We start from the raw sequence: 21,045 nt of genomic DNA, 5'->3' as shown, positions 1-21,045 counted from the left end.
GTAATAAATTATTCAAGAGGAATAATTTCCCCAGGTCAAAATGCAGACAAATCTATGAGGATGTCTACGTTGGCTTGGGCACATGGTAAGAATGGCTGATGGTCGGATTCCAAAGGATCTCCTGTATGGAGAATTAGTGCAGGGAAATCGCCCCAGAGGGAGACCCCAGCTGTGATACAATGATACAATGAGAGCAACGTTCCTGTCGCCGGGGGAGTCGCTGGTAACATCTGCCGTCCCCAGGCACTGGGTGAGAGACAGTGCCTGGGAGTATTTCTGGCCTGCACTCCCCTACCCTTCAGGACCGGGACCCTGCTGCTGCTGCTGCTGCTGCTGCTTTGGGCAACCCCACCCCTTCCTCAACACCAGCCACCTGGCTGGGAGGGGAGGGAAGCTATAAAAGCAAGAAGCCAGTGCCAGGGCCCTCTGAGAGCAGCGTTCCTGTCGCCGGGGGAGTCGCTGGTAACATCTGCCGTCCCCAGGCACTGGGTGAGAGACAGTGCCTGGGAGTATTTCTGGCCTGCACTCCCCTGCCCTTCAGGACCGGGACCCTGCTGCTGCTGCTGCTGCTGCTGCTTTGGGCAACCCCACCCCTTCCTCAACAACAGCCACCTGGCTGGGAGGGGAGGGAAGCTATAAAAGCAAGAAGCCGGTGCCAGGGCCCTCTGAGAGCAGCGTTCCTGTCGTCGGGGGAGTCGCTGGTAACATCTGCCGTCCCCAGGCACTGGGTGAGAGACAGTGCCTGGGAGTATTTCTGGCCTGCACTCCCCTGCCCTTCAGGACCGGGACCCTGCTGCTGCTGCTTTGGGCAACCCCACCCCTTCTGCAACACCAGCCATCTGGCTGGGAGGGGAGAAGGGGCATTAGAAGGGTGTGTGGGCTTGTTTTGTTTGTTTTTAACTGTTATTGAGTTGCATAGAGACCCACAGTGGACCTGATGGAACAGGAAGGGGGGAGGGCGTTGGAGGGGGCAGCCATTGAGGTGGTGCTGGGTAGGGGAAGGAATGGTGGTGGGGGTAGAACATGCCCGCGTAGGAGAAGAGAGGTTAGATATCTTACATCTATCCCCTCTTCTAGTCCTACCTCCAACCAAATGGTATCAGGCGACCATATCAGCAAACCCTCGAGCCACACGGTGCTGTTGATGAACGCCAGGTCAGTACAAAACAAAACTGCCCTCATCCATGATGTAATTCTGGATGAGGGGGCTGACCTGGCGTGCATTACTGAGACCTGGGTGGGAGAGGAAGGTGGTGTCCCCCTCTCCCAGCTGTGTCCTCCTGGGTACTCAGTCCAGCACCAGTGTCGCTCAGAGGGTCGGGGAGGGGGAGTTGCTATAGTCTATAGGAGTTCTATCTCCTTGACCAGGCTTCCTATCCCGTTGAGAGGAGGTCTTGAGGGCCTGTATTGTGTGTTGGGCTCACGAGACAGATTAGGGATTCTGTTGGTGTACCGCCCACCCTGCTGCGTACCAACAGTCTCCCTACCTGAGCTGACGGAGGCAGTCTCGGACCTGGTGTTGAGGACTCCCAGGCTGCTGGTGCTGGGGGACCTCAACATCCATGCTGAGGCTGCCTTGACTGGGGCAGCTCAGGACTTCATAGCCGCCATGACAACCATGGGGCTGTCTCAATGTGTCATCGGCCCGACACATGAGAAGGGCCACACCTTGGACCTGGTTTTCACAACGGGACTGGAAGGTGGTGGTTTGGATGTGGAGGGGCTGGTCGTGACCCCATTGTCATGGTCAGACCACTTCCTGGTCAAGTTCAGTCTATTAGCGTCTTCTTCCCTCTGCAAGGGTGGGGGATCGATTAAGATGATCCGCCCCCGGAGACTAATGGATCCGGATGGTTTCCTGAATGCTCTGGGGGAGTATCCGTCTGATATGGTTGGCGCTCCTGTCGAAGCTCAGGTCACCCTATGGAATAGGGAGATGACCCGGGCGGTTGACACGATTGCGCCTAAGCGCCCTCTCCCTGCTCGCCGAGCCCAGACAGCTCCCTGGTATACTTCTGAACTGCGGGCGATGAAGCAAGAGGGGAGACGGCTAGAGCGCAGGTGGAGGAAGTCCCGCTGGGAATCCGATCGAACACGACTTAGAGCCCATTATCGGGCCTATTTCGTGGCAATACGGCTGGCGAAACGGCAATATTTCTCCAGCCGTATTGCTTCCTCAGAATGTCGTCCAGAAGAGCTGTTTCGGGTGGTCCGGGATCTTCTTCAACCGGGAAACCCGGTGGAGGTCCCGGACTGCTCATCAGCTCGCTGTGATGAGTTTGCTATTCATTTTGAGGAAAAAATCGCTCAGATTCGCAGTGGGCTGGACTCCACTGTTACCGCAAAATCGGAAGATGTGTCCAGTGTGCCGTGCTTAGGTCAAACTTTAATGGATGAGTTTCAATTGTTGAGACCCGAGGATGTGGACAGGGTGCTTGGATCTGTCCGTTCTACCACCACGCCGCTCGACCCTTGCCCATCTTGGCTAATTGGAAGATCTGCCAGGGGGGTTCGCACTTGGGTCCAGGAGGCCGTGAACGCCTCTCTGAGAGAGGGAGTGGTCCCTACCGCCTTGAAAGAGGCAGTAATTCGACCACTCCTTAAAAAGCCTAACCTGGACCCAAGGCTGGTGGTCAACTACCGACCAGTGGCGAACCTCCCTTATTTGGGCAAGGTGTTGGAGTGGGTTGTGGCCGGGCAACTCCAGGCGCTGCTGGATGAAACGGATTTTCTGGATCCATTTCAATCGGGTTTCAGGCCGGGTTTTGGTACAGAGACAGCCTTGGTCGCCCTGTATGATGACCTTTGCCGGGAGAGAGACAGGGGGAGTGTGACCCTTTTGATACTCCTGGACCTCTCAGCGGCTTTCGACACCATCGACCATGGTGTCCTTCTGGATAGGCTGGCTGGGTTAGGAGTTGGGGGCACTGTTTTACGGTGGTTCCGCTCCTTCCTAGCTGACCGTATCCAGAGGGTGGTGCTGGGGGACAGTTGCTCTGCCCCATGGCATTTATGTCATGGGGTTCCTCAGGGCTTGATACTGTCCCCCATGCTGTTTAACATCTACATGAAACCGCTGGGAGAGGTCATCAGGAGGTTTGGGCTGAGGAGTCAGCAATATGCTGACGACACTCAGCTCTACCTCTCGTTTTCTACCAATCCAGGTGAGGCGGTTTCTGTGCTGAACTCGTGTCTGGACCTGATAATGGACTGGATGAGGGTTAATAAATTGAAACTCAATCCAGACAAGACGGAAGTGCTGTTAGTGGGTGCTTCGCCGGACAGGTTGGAGGGCCACTTCCCTGTCCTGAATGGGGTTACACTCCCCCTAAGGGACAGGGTCCGCAGCTTGGGGGTGCTCCTGGACCCCAGTCTAACACTGGAAGCCCAGGTGGACTCGGTGGCCAGGGGCGCCTTCCTCCAGCTGCGGAAACTATACCAGCTACGGCCCTACCTGGACGAGCGGAGTCTCATGACAGTTACACATGCACTGGTAACATCTCGTATTGATTATTGCAATGCGCTCTACGTGGGGCTGCCTTTGAAGACGGTCCGGCGACTGCAACTGGTCCAGAATCGAGCTGCGCGGCTGGTGAGTGGTGGGGCCGCCAGAGAGCACATCAAGCCGATTCTGTATAATTTACACTGGTTTACCAGTTGCTGTCCGGGCCCAATTCAAAGTGCTTGTTTTGACATATAAAGCCCTAAACGGCTTGGGCCCTGGATACTTGAAGGACCGCCTCCTTCCATATGAGCCTACCAGGCTGTTAAGATCTAGCCAGGGGGCCCTTTTGAAAGAGCCATCCCTCAAGGAGGTAAGAGGGATGGCTTGTAGACAAAGGGCCTTCTCGGCAGCTGCCCCCAGACTATGGAACGCCCTCCCAACTGAAATTCGCCTGGCGCCGACACTGATGATATTTCGGCGCCAGGTCAAAACCTTCCTGTTCCAGAAGGCTTTTAATTGAAATAACATTAACTGTGGGTCTTAATGATGGCAATTTTAATTGTATTTTTTAATTGTATTTTAATTGTATTTTAACTGTATTTTAATCATTTTATTTTATTGCATTGAATTTTAATTGTTGTAAGCCGCCCAGAGACCTTTGGGTAGAGTGGGCGGCATATAAATTAAATAAATAAATAAATAAATAAAATAAAATATCTGCAAGCGGGATCTGAAGGCCTTAGGAATGGACCTCAACAGTCGGGAAACTTTGACATCTGAGCGTTTAGCCTGGAGGCAGGCGTTGCATCACGGCCTCTTCCAATTTGAAGAGATCCTTGTCCAGCAGGCTGAGGCAAAGAGGAAGTCACAAAAGCAGCAAAACCAGGGAGCTGGACAGGGGACAGATTGGATTTGTCTTCAGTGTGGAAGAGATTGTCACTCTCGAATTGGCCTCCTCAGCCACACTAGATGCTGTTCCAAGTCCTCCATACAGAGCACGATACCATAGTCTCTCGAGACTGAAGGATGCCTACATATATATTGAGTATACCCAGTAGCTGCAGAATGCTGTATGTCTGAATGGAAAACAAGGATAGGGGGAATGGATTGGAGCATTCTGAAAAAGAAGTATGGAAGACTGGGTGAGAGCATTTTACCCTGCAACAGTTTATTGCAGATTCCAGTGTGTTGTACCAATTAGCAGGTCACAACTGCTTCTGAGCATCATGGAAAGGGGCCTTCTCTATCTATAAAAATGAAGGGACCTAACTTACAAGTAATATTTTTATTGCTTCTGGCAAGGTTAGCATATTCTGAAATACGTGCCAATTTCTCTGAAATTAATGATTTTTATCAGGTGCTTTTTAAAGGGCCAATGAATATAACATTTCACAAAACAAAATTACAATAAAACATTAAAAATACCATGTGTTATAGTAAACAAATCAATAAACTCAATAAAAATAAAATAGCACCAGAACAGTACGTATGAATAGCCACTGCCAACATAATATCATTGAAACAGGCACAATAGTTGGCATCAAATTGTATGGAATGATGTGATGTCCTTGTCAAAATAAAAGCATTAAGGAAGAAATGAGTCTTTGATGTTCCCTTGATGGTGGCTTACAATGTCGGGGCCAAGTTTAGAACATTCTCTTTTGCTCACCACTCAGATTGCTTGAATCACTGGGAACATGAATATGGCCTCTGAAAATAACCTTAAAGCACAGAACAACTGATAGAGGTATAGATTCTGCTTCATGTAACAAGATCCAAAGCATTCAGGTTTTTAAACATCAAAAAGAGCACTTGGAAATGGCCACAGAAACCAAAGGCAACCTGTCAAACTGGTATGATATGTGCACCACATTTTTTGATTACTCCCCCTCATCCACATCTGGCTGTCTGCATCTTATGCTAGTTTTCAAACTTGCATCCACGTAGAGTGTGTGTTTGGTGTTGTTTTTCTAGTGTGTATTTAAAGTTTTAAATGCTTTTTAATTGATTAATGGGTTTTTAATAAATAGTCCGTGTTTCATTGTTTTTTTTACCTGCGATTTATTGTGTTAGTGTTTCTTGTTTTAACATTGTGAACCAACTTGGGTCCTCTCACTGGGAGAAAGGTGGCCTACAAATTATTTTATTTATTTATTTATTTATTTATTTATTTATTTATTTATTTATTTATTTATTTATTTATTTATTTATTTGATTTGATTTGATTTGATTTGATTTGATTTGATTTGATTTGATTTGTATCCCGCCCATCTGGTCTATGCGACCACTCTGAGCGGATTATAATTATAGATATATATTTATATAATTATAAATAAAGTGTGTTAAAGTAGTCTTACTTGCTGTGGTCATGAACTGTGCTATGCTGTCATAACACATTGATTTTGTCTGGATTAAGCTTCATCTCGGTCATTTTTATCCATGCTGAAATAATGCTGAAGTATTTATTCCTTTGCGGTGACTGTCAAGTCAGGTTGAGGCTGATTCTCACCCCCATGGGATAAATAATGGGGATGTGTATTAGGTATGGATTACACTGAAATACGTTCATTAAACTTTAAACAGACAATATTTTGACTCCAAAATGCCACTTTTTTCTTCTTTTTCTCCTTGATTTTTGACATTTATTGAACAAGTAAACATGAGGACTATAGATGTGCAGCTCTTGCTCAGAGAACCTAACCTTCAAATATGCCTTTTGTTCCAGATCCTTATTGGAAGCATATCTCATACATCAGCATCCTTTTGAAGTTTCCAAATTGGTATTTACAGTGTGGTGGGGAAAGCATTTAGAAAAGTTACTTAAATATATATAGGAATACTGTATATATAGAAATATATAGAGGAATATATATAATAAAACCACCAAGCCATGGTTTATTGAAGTCAACCATGCACCCTCTTGTCTGTAGTGTAGTATTTTATCTTCAAACCAGCTTAAAGCAATGGATAGTTTTCCATGCTTACTAATCTTAACTGAATCTTACTTTTACATGAACAAAGTGAAATTAAAAGATAGCTCACTGGTTTTTATATCAGCTGTTGAGACGGAGGCTGGGAGTTCAATTCCACACTGTGCCTTTTTGACAAGTGCAAGCTACAAAATCCATAGAAGAGGTTTGAAGGGGCATTTAATCTTGTTATGTTTTGTAAGAAGGAAAGATTTGTGTGCAATATCTTTACGAAGTCTACACTCCTTAGAAAAAGGCAGTTTTTATTTTCCCATGTCTATGCTGGATCAGTTTAGGGCAGGAGTGGTTTATGTAGCTAATTTCTTTCCTCTAATTGAAGGTGGTTCCTTAAAGTGACACAGGGAAAATGCACATAAAAGGAAGGCTCACGAAATCACTGGGGAATGTGCTAATCTTTCTGTGTTAGTGTGAGTAATTCTTAATTCACAGTTTTGTCTGATTACATTTATATCTTCTCTTTTCACAAACCACACCCAACGAAGCTCATGCTAAAGGGCGATACATAACTAATAAATAGCATCACAATAAATCTTGAGTAAAAATAAGCGCACATAACAGGTACTTATAGCAGTCATATACTGTCAAAAATATCAGTCATTTACTGTCAAAAATAGCAGCCTTTGGAAAACGTTTGGAAACTTGAATGGCTCCAAAATACGTCTGCAGCTAAGCTATTGACTGGAGCCAATGGCAAGGAGATTCATGGCTTAGTACAGTGGGGTCTCTACTTAAGAACTTAATCCGTATTGGAAGGTGGTTCTCAAGTGGAAAAGTTCTTATGTAGAATCTGCATTTCCCATAGGAATGCATTGAAAACCATTTAATCCGTATCTGCTCTTTTCCGTCCATAGAAACTAATGGGAAGCTGCTATTCCGCCTTCTGCCACTAGAGGGGGATATATTTTTTTTTTCTTAGGTCAGGGAACAGTGTTAAAAGCACTTCTGACGAAGCTAATTTTGAAGCAATGGACTGAAAACCAATTAATCCGTTCTGGCTGTTTTTTTTTTGTTATGTAGAGGTGCGTTCGTACATTGAAGCATTAGTTCCCATAGGAACTAATGCAAAGCTGGTTAATATGTACTCTACCACTAGGGGGAGAATTTTTTTAAACCTAAGATGACCTAAGGTTAAAAAAAGAGCAGGAAAGGTTTTTTTTCCTGTTCTTATCTAGGATTTCTCTTCTCAAGTAGAAGCAAAATTTAGCAAACGGAGCTGTTCTTAAGTAGAATTGTTCTTAAGTAGGGACGTTCTTAAGTAGAGACCCCACTGTAGTCTGTTTTTGAGCACAGTGCAGATACCTCATCATGAGCTGTAATAGTCTCTATGAACCTTATAAGGTGGTGTGTGAAGAATTGTTTCGAGTACGTGACCCCCTTCAAATGTGCTGTTGCCCCCATTTTAATTTCATTTCAATGCATTTCTGTGGGAAATTGTGCTTTGACTTACGGCCATTTTGAGTTATGCCCATCTTCTGGAAAGGATTAAGTTCGTAAATTGAGGCACCACTGTAGTTAGTTTGGCAACTATATCAATTGAACATGCTGAAGCATCAGCCATTATTGACCTGAAGGAATCAGTTACAAAATTTGCAGAATAAAAGGCACATAAAATGAGATTTTTGATGTGGCTAAAATAGAAACATTTAAGAGACATTACAGTTCATAGGATTATTCAAAGTGATTTGTGAGCTAAAACTGTTTTGTACTTGAAAAAGAAAGTTGAAGAATGTTCTATTACTTGTTATCTCAGTTTTTTAAAAAATAAAAATTTCACAATGTCAACTTTTGTACTTTCTGTTTTTCCTACAATTTGTCTGTTTTTGAAAATTGGTTGGGGGCGCACGCAAGGAGTTACTCTTGCCTAGGGCGCAAAAAAGCCTGGCACCGTCTCTGCTTGTAGGGTGGTATTCTCGTACAGCCCTTGGGTTCTCATACATTCTGTAGTCAAGGATTCCAATTTGCTCCAAAGGGAAGGGCAAGATACGAAGTCAAAGGCTGCTTTTAAAGTCTACAAAAGTTACAAAAACTGAGTGGTGGCAGGAAGATCTATATTTCCCTACTAGATGTTTCAATAAAAAAAGGGGGGTCAATTATGGACCCACCACAGTGGAAACCTGTTTGTTCCTCTGCCAAAATATATCCTGTAGGACCCTTAAATTCATTAAACTAACCATGGAAAGACAGTTTTTCAAGTTAATTTCACGTCTTGTTAATTTGTTTTAGAATGCTTGTTTATTATTTTATTACTATTACTGTATTTTTAAAGCTTATTTACATAGGTTTTAAATACTATTTTTAGGCTTGGTTTAATTTCTCTTTATATGTCATCGTTAATACTTTGAAATCAATGCGGAATCGGATGGGCAGCCAATGCAGAGCAGCCAGAGTGGGGGAGATATGTTGATGTTTTCTTACCCTGGTGAGAAGTCTGGCCACCGTGTTCTGCACCATCTGTAATTTCCGCATCAATCTCAAAGGCAGCCCCACATAGAGCACATTGCATAATCTCGAGACTACAAGCACATGGACCAGAGTGGTGAGCGACCCAGCATCAAAATAGGGACACAGCTGGGCAATCCGCCTAAGATGGAAGTAGGCGGTGCGGACCACTGATGCTACCTGTGTTTCCATGGTAAGCGCCAGATCCAGATGGACACCCAAACTGCGAACCTCAGTCTTCGTGGTGAGAATCATTGAAACATTGGCGATGGGCCTATAATTGCCAATGTCCTCCGCTGCCAAACTTGGTTTCTTCCTAATGGGCCTAATGAGTGTTTCCCTGAGGGCAAGGGGAACCTTGCCCTCCTGGAGAGACCCATTAATTATTGCAATGGCCCATTCAGTTGTTACAGGCCTGGCTGCTTTGATTAGCCAGACCAGGCAAAGGTCAAGGGAGGAGGTGGTGGCTCGACAGCGATCAAGCACTTTGTCCACCATATCTGGCGTCACAGGCTGTAAGAAACTAAGTCACATCGGGCAAGGCGGAGCGCTGGACATCTCTGCTTGATCTACTGTATTCAAAAAAGGAGATAGATCCCAATGGATGGCCTCCACTTTAGATTTTAAAAATGCTGCAAATTGGTCAGGTTAAATGTTAGTGGGAGGCCTATCACTGTGACCAATTCCGGATAGATCGCGTACTATATGGAAAAGTTCTGCCTGCTGATTTGAAGCTTCGTTCATCCGGACAGTGAAGTAAGCTCGACTAGGTAATGGTTAGTCACAATTTCAATTATATTCCGTCAGGTATATAATCTTTTGCTGTGGTTCATTCTGCATATTTCTCTTTTATCGCTATATGTTTTATGTTCATAGCCTATGTTTTTATGGTTTTTGTCATGTGCATCAGGAGCTTTTGCAGTTCTGAGAGCGGGCAGTGGCACAATTACAAAAAAGAAGGATAAAGAAAAAACAAGCCCTACAGCCGACATCTTGAGTACCTATTATATCTATCTGGTTCAGGCTGTGCTATTCTAATAGGTATTACTGGTATAAAAAGGGCAGGGTACTGCTTTAGCTAACATTTATCACAGCTTTCCAGCTGGTCTGAAAATGTGCGAATTGAATGAGGTGTGTGGAAAATAAAATGTGAAAGTGCTGTGGGGTGTGCTTGATATTATGAGTCGGTAAACTTGTCAAGAAAAATCTGAGCGCTCTTGTGAGAAATGGCCAAGAGGATGTGTTTTAACTGGCAAAAGCAAATCAAAGTACGGGGTGAGATATAGTCCTTGTTTTGTTAGGGTCACTTTGTAAGAGGATGGGATAGTTTGGAGATTGGTACTGGAAGACCTATGCAGGTCTATGAGCCTTTAACGTAAAGAGTAAGATTGAAGATGGGGAATACATAGTTTCCTATCCAATCAGAGAAACTATTCTGGACTGAATAAGCTGTACAGTGGTGCCTCGCTTAACGAGCGCCCCGTTTAACAAAAAAATTGCATAGCGATGGCTTTTTTGCCATCGCTTTTGTGATCGCACAACCATCTTGCCTCTAGGGAGTCCAGCCATGGCTGAGGTAGCCGCCTTGGGTCAGATCCAAGCCGTGGGGGGGGGGAACCGAATAATCCATTCCAATTGGAACGGATTAACCGGTTTTCAATGCATTCCTATGGGAAATGGTGCTTCACATAACGATGTTTTCACATAACGTTTTTTTTTCTGGAACCAATTAACATCGTTATGCGAGGCACCACTGTATATGGTAAGGGGATTGGACCCTCAGCTCAACCAACCATAGGTTGACTATTCTTTTTATGCTCCCTGCATCATATTTCCATAAATCCAAAGACTTCCAAACCCCAAAGGCCGGGAATAGGGCCAGATTCAAATATTGTGGGTAAGATGTATTATATCCTCTGGGTTTTGATGCACTTTTGTTCACTACTTTTGGATAGGAGCCATGAGGGGTATCACATAGAGCTCAGAGGTTCTTCTGCTCTCTCTCCTGACATCTAATGGTCTGTCCAGACTGGCCATTTTGGTGAGGGCTGGATTGGGGTTAAAAGTGCCGGTTTAGACAGCGGGGAAGGAGTGATGTGTCCTTTGGTGTGCTTCTCTTATCCAGATGGCACTTTGGCTTCTGCTGTCAATTAAATGCTTGCTCTGATAGTCTGTGCAGGGTCAGGGGAAGTGAAATTATTTTTTCCTACATCTCCTAGATAATTTCTGAAGTGATACTTCTGTTAAGATAAGGATTTTTGTATTGCTGATTGAGAAACTGTTCACAGCCACAGGTGCTTTTGAGTTGTGAGGGAGTGGGGAGAGCGTTTGTTGTCTAAGCTTTTGCCCCAGCCCATTATAAATAACCCTTTGCTGCAGACTCACTGGGAAGGAAGGACATTTGGCAAATGGCAGGGAGGGAGGGAGAAGTGAAAGTTGTGGGCAGTTTCTTGATGGGAAAAAGATGTTCCAACTTCTTATTGAGAGATCCTAGATGTGGCAATATTTAATTTCTAATGATGCATCCTCCACTGCAAAGCTTTTTTGGCTTACTAGCTTCCCTGGATTTCATTTCCTCTGTTGTATTAATTTCCCTTATTTTACCCCTCCTGTTTGTCTTCAGAAGGTTTTAAATGACAGATATTCAAAAGACTGCCATCTCCTTTCATGACTGTGGATTTTTTTATCTCTGCTGTGTTTGGTGATGGCCCTAGCAAATAACTAATCCCACAAAAACAGACAGTCATTCCAATAAAAGAAAATAAAGGCTCAAAAGAAGGCTTGGCACAAAAGTGCTCATTTGTTTGTTTTGTATGAATAAACTACCTTTTATTAGTTATTTTTAATATGACTAGAAGAGGGATACCCAGTGTGGTGTAGAACAGCGGTCCCCAACCTTTTTCGGTCCGTGGACCAGCTGGGGAAGATGGGCACATGCGCGAACAAGCTCACACTCTCTCTCTCTCTTGCACGAGTGTGCACGCCCATATGAGTGCCATGCCACTGTTTGTGCAAAGGGTGGCACGGTGCTCACATGGGCATGCTGGCGCATGCATGTAGGTGCAAACGAGCTGTGCGGGGGTGAGTGTGTGTGGTTGGTGGGGCGGGAGGTCTGTCTCAGTGGCCCGGTCCGGCTCAGGCCACAGACTGGCACCAGGCCGCAGACGGGGGGTTGGGGACCTCTGGTGTAGTAGATAGAGGGATGGACTAGGACTCTGGAGAACAAGGTTCAAATCCACACTCGGACATAGAAACTCACTGGGGGAATGGAACTGGCAAATCCACTCCTCAAATGTCTCACTTACCTTGAAAGCCCCATTAGGGTCTCTGTAAGTCGATTCTGACTTGATGGCACAGAACACACAGAAGAGGGGAAAACTATTTCACTGTAAAATGTGAGACACTGAGAGCATTACCTGAGGCCTGGTGAACAACATCAGTAATAAGGCCTCTGAGAAGTCATTTAAAAATGTTTTTCATAAATTGTAAGAGGAAAAAATGAATATGGTATTCCATTGTTAAATCAATAGGCAATGAAGAGTCATCAGCCTCTGTTTCTCACAATGAAAATTCAAGTAAAATGCAGGAAAAAATAACTCTGTCTGAAATAATGTGTTTAATTGAACCTTCATCCTGAAGTTCTGATTCCTGTATCATTTTAGAGTGATCCTTCGTCCAATACGCTTTCACACAATAACATGCTCATCAATATGACTGCAACATACATCTTAATATCCAACCATTACTGTCTACTGACGAGCTGTGAAATCATGCCCCTGCAACATGATTGTGCAAAAAAGAATACAGCTATTGATCAGCACGCATACTCAGTATAATAAAACTGACAAAGCTGAATAAATCCAGATTTTATCTGAATTCATGAACAAGCGAGGTTACGTTGTTATTTTTTTTTAAATATGGCAGTCATTCTGTGGACATTTTGCTGAGTGGCCAACAGTAAAAATGCTTTTGTCTCCACTGGTGCTTCCTGTGGCTTCTGGCCTCAGAGCATATATAGGTGGCCTAGGAATGAAACAAACAAATAGTCATGACACGGTGCCATCTATGAACCTGATGTAAACAAACCTGCTGTGGTGAGTGCGGAGGTTGTGGAGAAGGTGGAAGACTCCCTGGACTACATGTGATCCCTTGTGGCTCCTACCCCAGGCAGTTTAAAGAAGCATGGACCTATAAGATGTGAAGCATCTTATGCGAGATGTGCTCTGTGCATGCATCCCAAATTGCAGATTAGATTCCATGTATCTGATGATGTAGATTATAGCCCATGAAAGCTCATACTATATTTAATTTTTTAAAATAAAATCATGTGCACCCTTTTTTCTTTCTCCAGTTTATGGCTTAATTTACTTACATTTATGCATCACCTTGCTCCCAAAAAACAAGCAAGGGGAGCATACAAGGGAGAATACTAAAATATTACTTAAAAAAAAAAACACCATCAAAAGCATTGTAAACCATCACTAAAACTACTGATTTTTTTTCAAATTAAAAAGATGCATTTTGATACCTTTTATAAAAACAGTGAGTAATTCTGAAGGTGCTTAAAGCCTCTGGTATGCCCCATCTTTGGCTGAATTGTGACCCAATTAAAATACAACGGTTGTTCTAGGATTTTCAGGTTGTTTGGCCCTTTTCTGGAGGTTTTTCTTCCTAACGTTTCGCCAGTCTCTGTGGCCAGCATCTTCAGAGGACAGTAGTTAGAACTCTGTCTGTGTTCTGGTGTAATGTGTGGGATACTTGAGATGGATCCTGGCTGTGAAAGCCTTTGAGAATACAGTACATTAAAATACAACGGTTTAGGAACTGCTCAGAATAAAATATAAGGAGAAACAGAAGCATTGTTTTTGTTTGTGTGGAATAAGATTGCAATAAGAGTGAATTGCAGTGTAACTGAATGTAAAGCAGATGGGAAATTATAAGAGCTTTGGATAACACTGGATTACATAGTTGTAGTATTTAGCCCAGGGTAAATGAAAGGCCATCTGTCTTTATAGTTGAAGTAGATTACGATTATGGTCGCCACCTGTGAAAGGCATGCTTCTAGTGTGCTACATCTAGTTGCCAGTGCTTTTTGAAATACGAACATTGCTGTAATCGGACTTTTAGAAATGGACAGTACTCCATTAAACGGCCTCAGTGTCTTATGCCAGTAGTGGACTGGGTAAAAATGAAAAAGTTAATCCATTTAAATACATTGATATAGCAGACCAAATATTGGAATACAACTGGTGTTGAAATTGTACTCCCCTTGAAGATTCAGGTTTCTGGGTTTTGGGTTTTTTTTCCACTTCTGGATTCAGGCCTAAACCTGAATGCCCAGATTTCAGTGGTGGTCAGAAGTGTGAAATATAAAAATATAATATGATATGAAGATCTTATCTGTTTAAATAAATTCTCCACTAAGCTGGTACTTGACTTAAAAGAACAATGATCCGACGTTCCATTTGAACTACAAAGAGTACATACTGTTTCTAATAAAATGCATTATTGAAAAATCTTTTCATAATAAGTTGTTATGTGATTTTTGCCAGGTTGGGAAAATCCGGAAGACGGCTGCCCGCAAAAGAGAGTTCCACGTGCTCTTCATGGTGATCACAACTATCATCTGCTATCTGGTTTGCTGGATGCCCTATGGTGTTATAGCACTCCTCGCTACCTTTGGTAGGCCAGGCTTGGTGTCCCCCGTAGCAAGTATCATCCCATCCATCCTGGCAAAGAGCAGTACTGTATACAATCCAATCATCTATATTCTCATGAACAAGCAGGTGAGAACTACTTTTAATATGAGTTCTTCACTACAGCGTTAAATAAACTCAGAATGGTTTATAACCTGCTAAAAGTGATCTTCTACCTACATGGGTTTTTTCTGTGGGACTGATCTGCTGTGTCTCCTTCAGAAAGGATTGCTGGTGGGCCCAACAAGTGCTAGAAATGGGAGGATGGAAACCATATGTCATGGCCTGAGGTTGCAAACTCAGTTGGGCCCTGTGCATCTTGAAGAAGAAGTAGCAGCAGAAGCAGTAATATGAACCTTCTCAAGGGGTTCCATTCTGCTTACACATTAATGATCCCACACCTTGAATCTAGAGGAGAAGGATTGTTGTGAGATGTTGTGGGGCAACAGGGGGCAGCTAACACTTTTGAAATAATGGGAATGTATACCTCCACTGGCATGGATTCACACACCAGCAGGGATTATTTGCCTGCCTCTCCTGATCTGAGACAGGCAGGTGGGGGCACCAATTGGTGCTTCCGGCTAGGCTGTGCTGGGAAAGAGGTGATTATAAGGCTTCTTTCCTTTATTGTGCGGGGAAAAAGGAGGCAGCTAACATTTTTGAAATAATGAGAAAGGACAAGCCCGACATAGAGCTGTCTAGTCTTATTTCAAAACTAGGGCAATGTGCATCAGACATTGACTATCCTTAAACTAATGTGCTGCTCAGGCCCCATACTTTACAGGGGAATATTACAAATTCAAAAAGCTACCAAAGCAGGATGTGTTCTGTTTGTTTGCTTGTTTGTTTAAGAGTCACATTATTAAATCATTGGGTCTTGGAACTGCTTTGGCTAGACCATGTGTACTGATTTCATCAGATGTTCTCAGGATCTCAACAATAAGATAAGATTATAGGCATCTCAATGCATTGACCGAGAAGTAAATCCCTTTACATTCAATGTAAAATGAATAGGGAAACTCCTTTCATGATCTTGAAAGACTTTATAACTGTCTTACTTGGCTTTACCATTAGAAGAACTCTGTTATCTCTGATCCTTGAGGGGAGAAAAAGTTCACCACCATTCATTTCACTGAAGAATCCAAAGGAATTGTGGCAATCTCCTCTGAAGCCCCTATTCCCCCAGGCCTTCACAAGGTTCTCGCTCTTCTTCCTTCTTCTCTGCCACCAGGTATTGCTGTCTCAATACCATTCACTCAAGGAGACATGTGTGCTTTTAAAACTTAACTCATTTATTAGATCAGGGAAGCTAACATATGATTAATATTCAGTAAATAAATCACAGGTTGCTAATCACTTGAATCTGAATCAATTTTACTTTAAGTTTAAAGCTCTATCAACTCTCTGTTCCATTCAGCTTCCTTACAGATCTCTCACTCACTCTTAGTATACTTTTAAGTTTCACACAGTCTCTCACTACCAGAATCTCTCACTACCAGAATCTCACAGAATAAATTCCCCCCATACTCCATACACCAGCCTTTTATATCCAGCCCCCTCCCCCCTTGGCACCGCCTTCCGTCCACTCATTGGCTCCTTCTCCACTGCTCAGCTGTGACGGACAGGTGAGGGCAGGGCTGTTCGCTACATACCTCCCCCCTTAAAAAGTTGTTTCATAGTGCTTTACCCTCATGAACAACGAGGAGCTTTACAGTAGTAAATCATCCATCAGTTTCTTTGTAAGCAGTTATTTCTTCTTGTATCTCAGGGCTACAGAAAAAGCTCCTAAAGTAATTCTCATAAGTTGAAGTTATGAATCATTCAAGTATCAGAAGATTTGGCAGACCCCTGAGTCATAACTGTATGTCGCACTTGTAGGCATCCTTCAGTCTCAAGAGACTATGGTATCGTGCTCTGTATGGAGGTCTTGGAACAGTGTCTTGTGTGGCTGAGAAGGCCAATTCGAGAGTGAAAATCCCTTCCACACTGGAGACAAATCCAATCTGTCCCCTGTCCAGCTCCCTGGTTCTGCTTGTTTCGGGACTGTCTCTTTGCCTCGGTCTGCTGTACAAGTGTCTCTTCAAATTGGGAGAGGCCATGATGCACCGCCTGCCTCCAGGCTGAACGCTCAGACGTCAAGGTTTCCCATCTGTTGAGGTCCATTCCTAAGGCCTTCAAGTCCCGCTTGCAGATGTCCTTGTAACGCAGCTGTGGTCTCCCTCGGGGGCGGCTTCCCTGCACTAATTCTCCATACAGGAGATCTTTTGGAATCCGGCCATCAGCCATTCTCACGACGTGCCCAAGCCAACGTAGACGGCGCTGTTTCAATATTGTATACATGCTGAAAATTCCAGCTCGTTCTAGGACTACTCTATTTGGAACTTTGTCCTGCCAGGTGATACCAAAAATGCGTCGGAGACAACGCATATGGAAGGTGTTCAGCTTCCTCTCCTGCCGTGCACAAAGGGTCCAGGACTCGCTGCAGTATAGGAGTGTGCTCAGGACACAGGCTCTATAGACCTGGATTTTGGTGTATGCCGTCAACTTCTTGTTAAGCCATACTCTCTTTGTGAGTCTAGAGAACATGGTAGCTGCTTTCCCAATGCGTTTATCCAGCTCGACATCTAAGGAGAGAGTGTCAGAGATTGTTGAGCCAAGGTACACAAATTCATGAACAACCTCCAGTTCTTGCATGGAGATAGTAATAGAGGGAGGTGAGTCCACGCCCTGGCACATGACTTGTGTTTTCTTCAGGCTGATAGTTAGTCCAAAGTCTTGGCAGGCCTTGCTAAAATGATTTATGAGTTGTTGGAGGTCTTCAGCAGAGTGGGCAACAATGGCTGCATCATCAGCAAAGAGGAAGTCCCGCATACATTTCATTTGGACTTTGGTCTTCGCTCTCAATCTAGTGAGATTAAAAAGCTTTCCATCTGATCTAGTCCGGAGATAGACACCTTCTGTTGCAGTTCCAAAGGCCTGCTTCAGCATGACAGCAAAGAAGATCCCAAACAGGGTTGGCGCAAGGACACAGCCTTGTTTTACTCCGCTTCGGATGTCAAAGGGATCTGATGTTGAGCCATCAAAAACTACAGTGCCCTTCATTTCCTCATGAAAGGACCTGATGATATTAAGGAGTTGAGGTGGACATCCAATCTTGGGAAGTATTTTAAAAAGTCCGTCCCTGCTAACCAAGTCAAAGGCCTTTGTGAGATCTATGAAGGCCACAAAGAGTGGCTGTTGTTGTTCCCTGCATTTCTCCTGCAGCTGTCGGAGGGAGAATACCATGTCAGTGGTGGATCTGTTAGCTCGAAAACCACACTGTGATTCTGGATACACTCTGTCTGCAAGCACCTGAAGTCTCTTCAGCACAACACGGGCCAGCAGCTTCCCTACAACACTGAGAAGAGAGATACCACGGTAGTTATTGCAGTCGCCCCTGTCGCCTTTGTTCTTATACAATGTGACGATGTTTGCGTCCTTCATGTCCTGTGGTACTCCACCTTCTCTCCAGCAAAGAGAAAAGAGTTCATACAGCTCAGTGGTGATGATCTCTTTACAACACTTCAAAACTTCAACGGGGATGTTGTCCTTTCCAGGTGCCTTGCCAGAGGCAAGGGAATCCAAGGCTGCTTTTATTTCTGCTAAGGTTGGCTCACTGTCCAGCTCTTCCAAGAGAGGCAGGCACTCAATGTTATTTAGTGCCTCTTCCGTTACTACATTCTCTTTAGAATATAGCTCAGAGTAGTGCTGTACCCAGCGTTCCATCTGCTGTGCTCGATCCTGGATGATCACGCCTGTAGTAGACTTCAAGGGAGCAGATTTCTTCTGTATTGGACCTAAAGCCTGCTTGATACCATCATACATTCCCTTGATGTTACCTGTGTCTGCTGCTATCTGTATCTGAGAGCAGAGCTGAAGCCAATAATCATTGGAACATCTCCTGGCAGTCTGTTGGACTTGGCTACGAGCAGCTCGAAGAGCCTGCAAGTTGTACTCACTAGGACAGGCTTTGTATGCTGCTAGAGCTCTCCTCTTATCCTCGATGGCTGGAATCAGCTCCTCCGAATGGGCTTCGAACCAGTCAGCCGTCTTTTTGGTCTTCTTGCCAAATGTGGACAAGGCAGTGTTATAAACAGCGTTCTTGAAGTGTTCCCATCGTTCAGGTGCATTCGCATCAGCCGGGCCTGGAAGGGTTTCCTGAAGCGCTTGGGCAAATTCCTCCACTTTTCTTTGATTGCGAATCTTGTTGATATCTATACGTGGTTTTCCTTCCTTTTTAGTGTGATACAATCTCTTTGTTTGTAGTTTTATTCTGCTACACACCAGGGAATGATCAGTGTCACAATCAGCACTCTGGTAACTGCGTGTGATCGTAATACTAGATAAGCTAGTATTAGTCGCACTAGTTCTTTGAATAATCTCTTTTTACACCACAGGGGATTCCATCTTCTGAAATTCATCTTTGCACTCATTTTAAGCAACTCTGAATAATACCTCTCAAGAGACCCAGGTCTGTTTCACTGACTATCATAGAGATCCCTTGTGTTGCTCTCCTGACCAAGCTAAGTCAGGAAGGACATGGGCTGATGCCTTCACAGAATGCTTTCATCACATTCTGATATAATTTTGAAACGCCGGACAGCAAATAAATCTGTGGCTTCTCTCTGCCTCATAATTTATCATATGTGGACCCAGAAACATGCTTTTACTTGTAAGAGAAAAAAAAGTACTCTGGCCTTCAGGGTCTGATTTGTCCCAGCATGTCCCATAATCTAACAGGGAAAGTTTAACTTGCTGAGGTGAACGTGTAGTTCCCTGCATGATGTTATTTTGTGGCTCTTTCTGGACAAGTTTTGTCTTCCTTATATAAATGCCCTTTGAAAGCACTTAATACATTTCAGTTCCTTTAAGCTACTTACCAGAAAATCTGGATCTCAAAGTTGTGACAGCTGAATAAAAAAAGTTGATCCAGTGGGCAGTGGGAAAGAGGAAATTTCATGTTGGGGATGATTAGGAAACAGAAAGGAGGCAGGAAAAATGGCAAACCAGATATTTAACAGCCTGGACAAAGTCCCATATGAAGAAGAGCTACATAGTTGTGACTTTTGAATTTAAAGGGAAAGAGTTGAAATGATGAGAGTCGGTAGAGATTACTAAAATTATGTAAGTTATAGAGAAAGCAGCCAGGAATTGTTTCTCTCTCCTTTAATCATAATACCAGAACCTGAGATTGTACAATGCAACTGAATAATCTCAGATTTAGGAAAGATGACAGCAACTGTTTTTTTCACATGGTGTTAATGGTCAGATTATCAAATGCCATAACAAAAGAGGTCAGAAAAACTGAAAAATGAGTTTTTGCTTTGGATGTTTGCATTTGCACTTATATTTAATATTGTACACCATCCTGTAATTAATTAATGGTGGTGTAAGCATATAAGTATTTCAAATAAATAAATAAATGTCCACCTGTTTGTATGACATTAAAACGGGATTAGGGAAATCCATAGTAGATACGCTGTCAGTGATTAATAACCATGACGTCTATATATTGCCAGCAGTATCAGTGGCAGTATACTTTTTGGTGCCTGTTGCTTGTAAATGCTAACAGAAAGTGCTGATCTCTGCTTCTCATTGCCAACTGCTTGGTGACTGTGGGAACAAAACACTATCACCACCACCACCACCATCATCTTAGAACTGCAGAGCTGGAAAGGACTCAATGGATCCTCAAATCCAGACCCCATCAACGCACAGTGGGAATTGAAGTCCTAATCTATGGATCTGCAGCCACATACCTAAACCACTGAACTTTCCTGCACTTCAGAGACACCAGATAGTGCTCTGCATATGTTCTTAACCTACTGATTCTGTAGTCCAGAATTCTAGAGATGAGAAATACGAGAAAACTGTGAATTCTAAGGTAGTACCAGATGGGCAGCAAACACTCAGGGAGAATATGGTTTAAAACCGCTGAGGTTAAGGGGTAGAGTGAATGTGTAAAGGGAACCCCCATCTAGCTTCACTCCTGACATTTTACTCCCTGGAAAAGATAGGCCTTGGAGATAAAAAGTTGCTCCACTCTTGTCTCTTCAAGCAGTATAGTGTATATTTTTAAAAGCCCAAGGGATTAATCACTTTAACACAGATAGGATGGGACAAAACAATAGCATCTCCAGTGTTATTCATCAGCAGGATGTAGAAATCATCCATGTTATTCCTTCCTTGAAAATTCAGGCAACTTCAGTGAAAAGCTAATTTCAGTGAAAAGCTAATGTGGAACTTCTACTTCAGTTTGTGAATACTGTATATTCTGAAGCTAGGAAATACACTTTGAAGAGGTGGTGGTAATAACGATGCCATTTTCCCACAAACTGTTCTGTTGGAGTCAGAAAAGCAAAGGAAGGAATGTTTTGCCACCTAATATATTATTTAAAGTGGTGCCTACTACAATCTCATCACTTTATAATTATTA

At 43.7% G+C, this 21,045-nt stretch overlaps 1 protein-coding gene across 5 annotated transcripts in view; it reads left to right on the top strand.

Annotated features, from left to right (window-relative positions):
• LOC110074125 (opsin-3) overlaps window positions 1-21,045 on the top strand; it is a 100,771-nt gene that overhangs the window by 36,667 nt on the left and 43,059 nt on the right. For all 5 annotated transcript variants that reach the window (XM_072994538.2, XM_072994537.2, XM_072994536.2 and 2 more), the window contains one exon: window positions 14,427-14,660. In XM_072994538.2, coding sequence (XP_072850639.1) covers window positions 14,427-14,660 — 234 coding nt within the window. The remainder of the gene's footprint in view (window positions 1-14,426; window positions 14,661-21,045) is intronic.

This window comes from Pogona vitticeps, chromosome 3 (assembly GCF_051106095.1).
Source record: "Pogona vitticeps strain Pit_001003342236 chromosome 3, PviZW2.1, whole genome shotgun sequence".
Lineage (NCBI taxonomy): Eukaryota > Metazoa > Chordata > Lepidosauria > Squamata > Agamidae > Pogona > Pogona vitticeps.
This window is presented reverse-complemented; position numbering and strand designations above follow the sequence as displayed.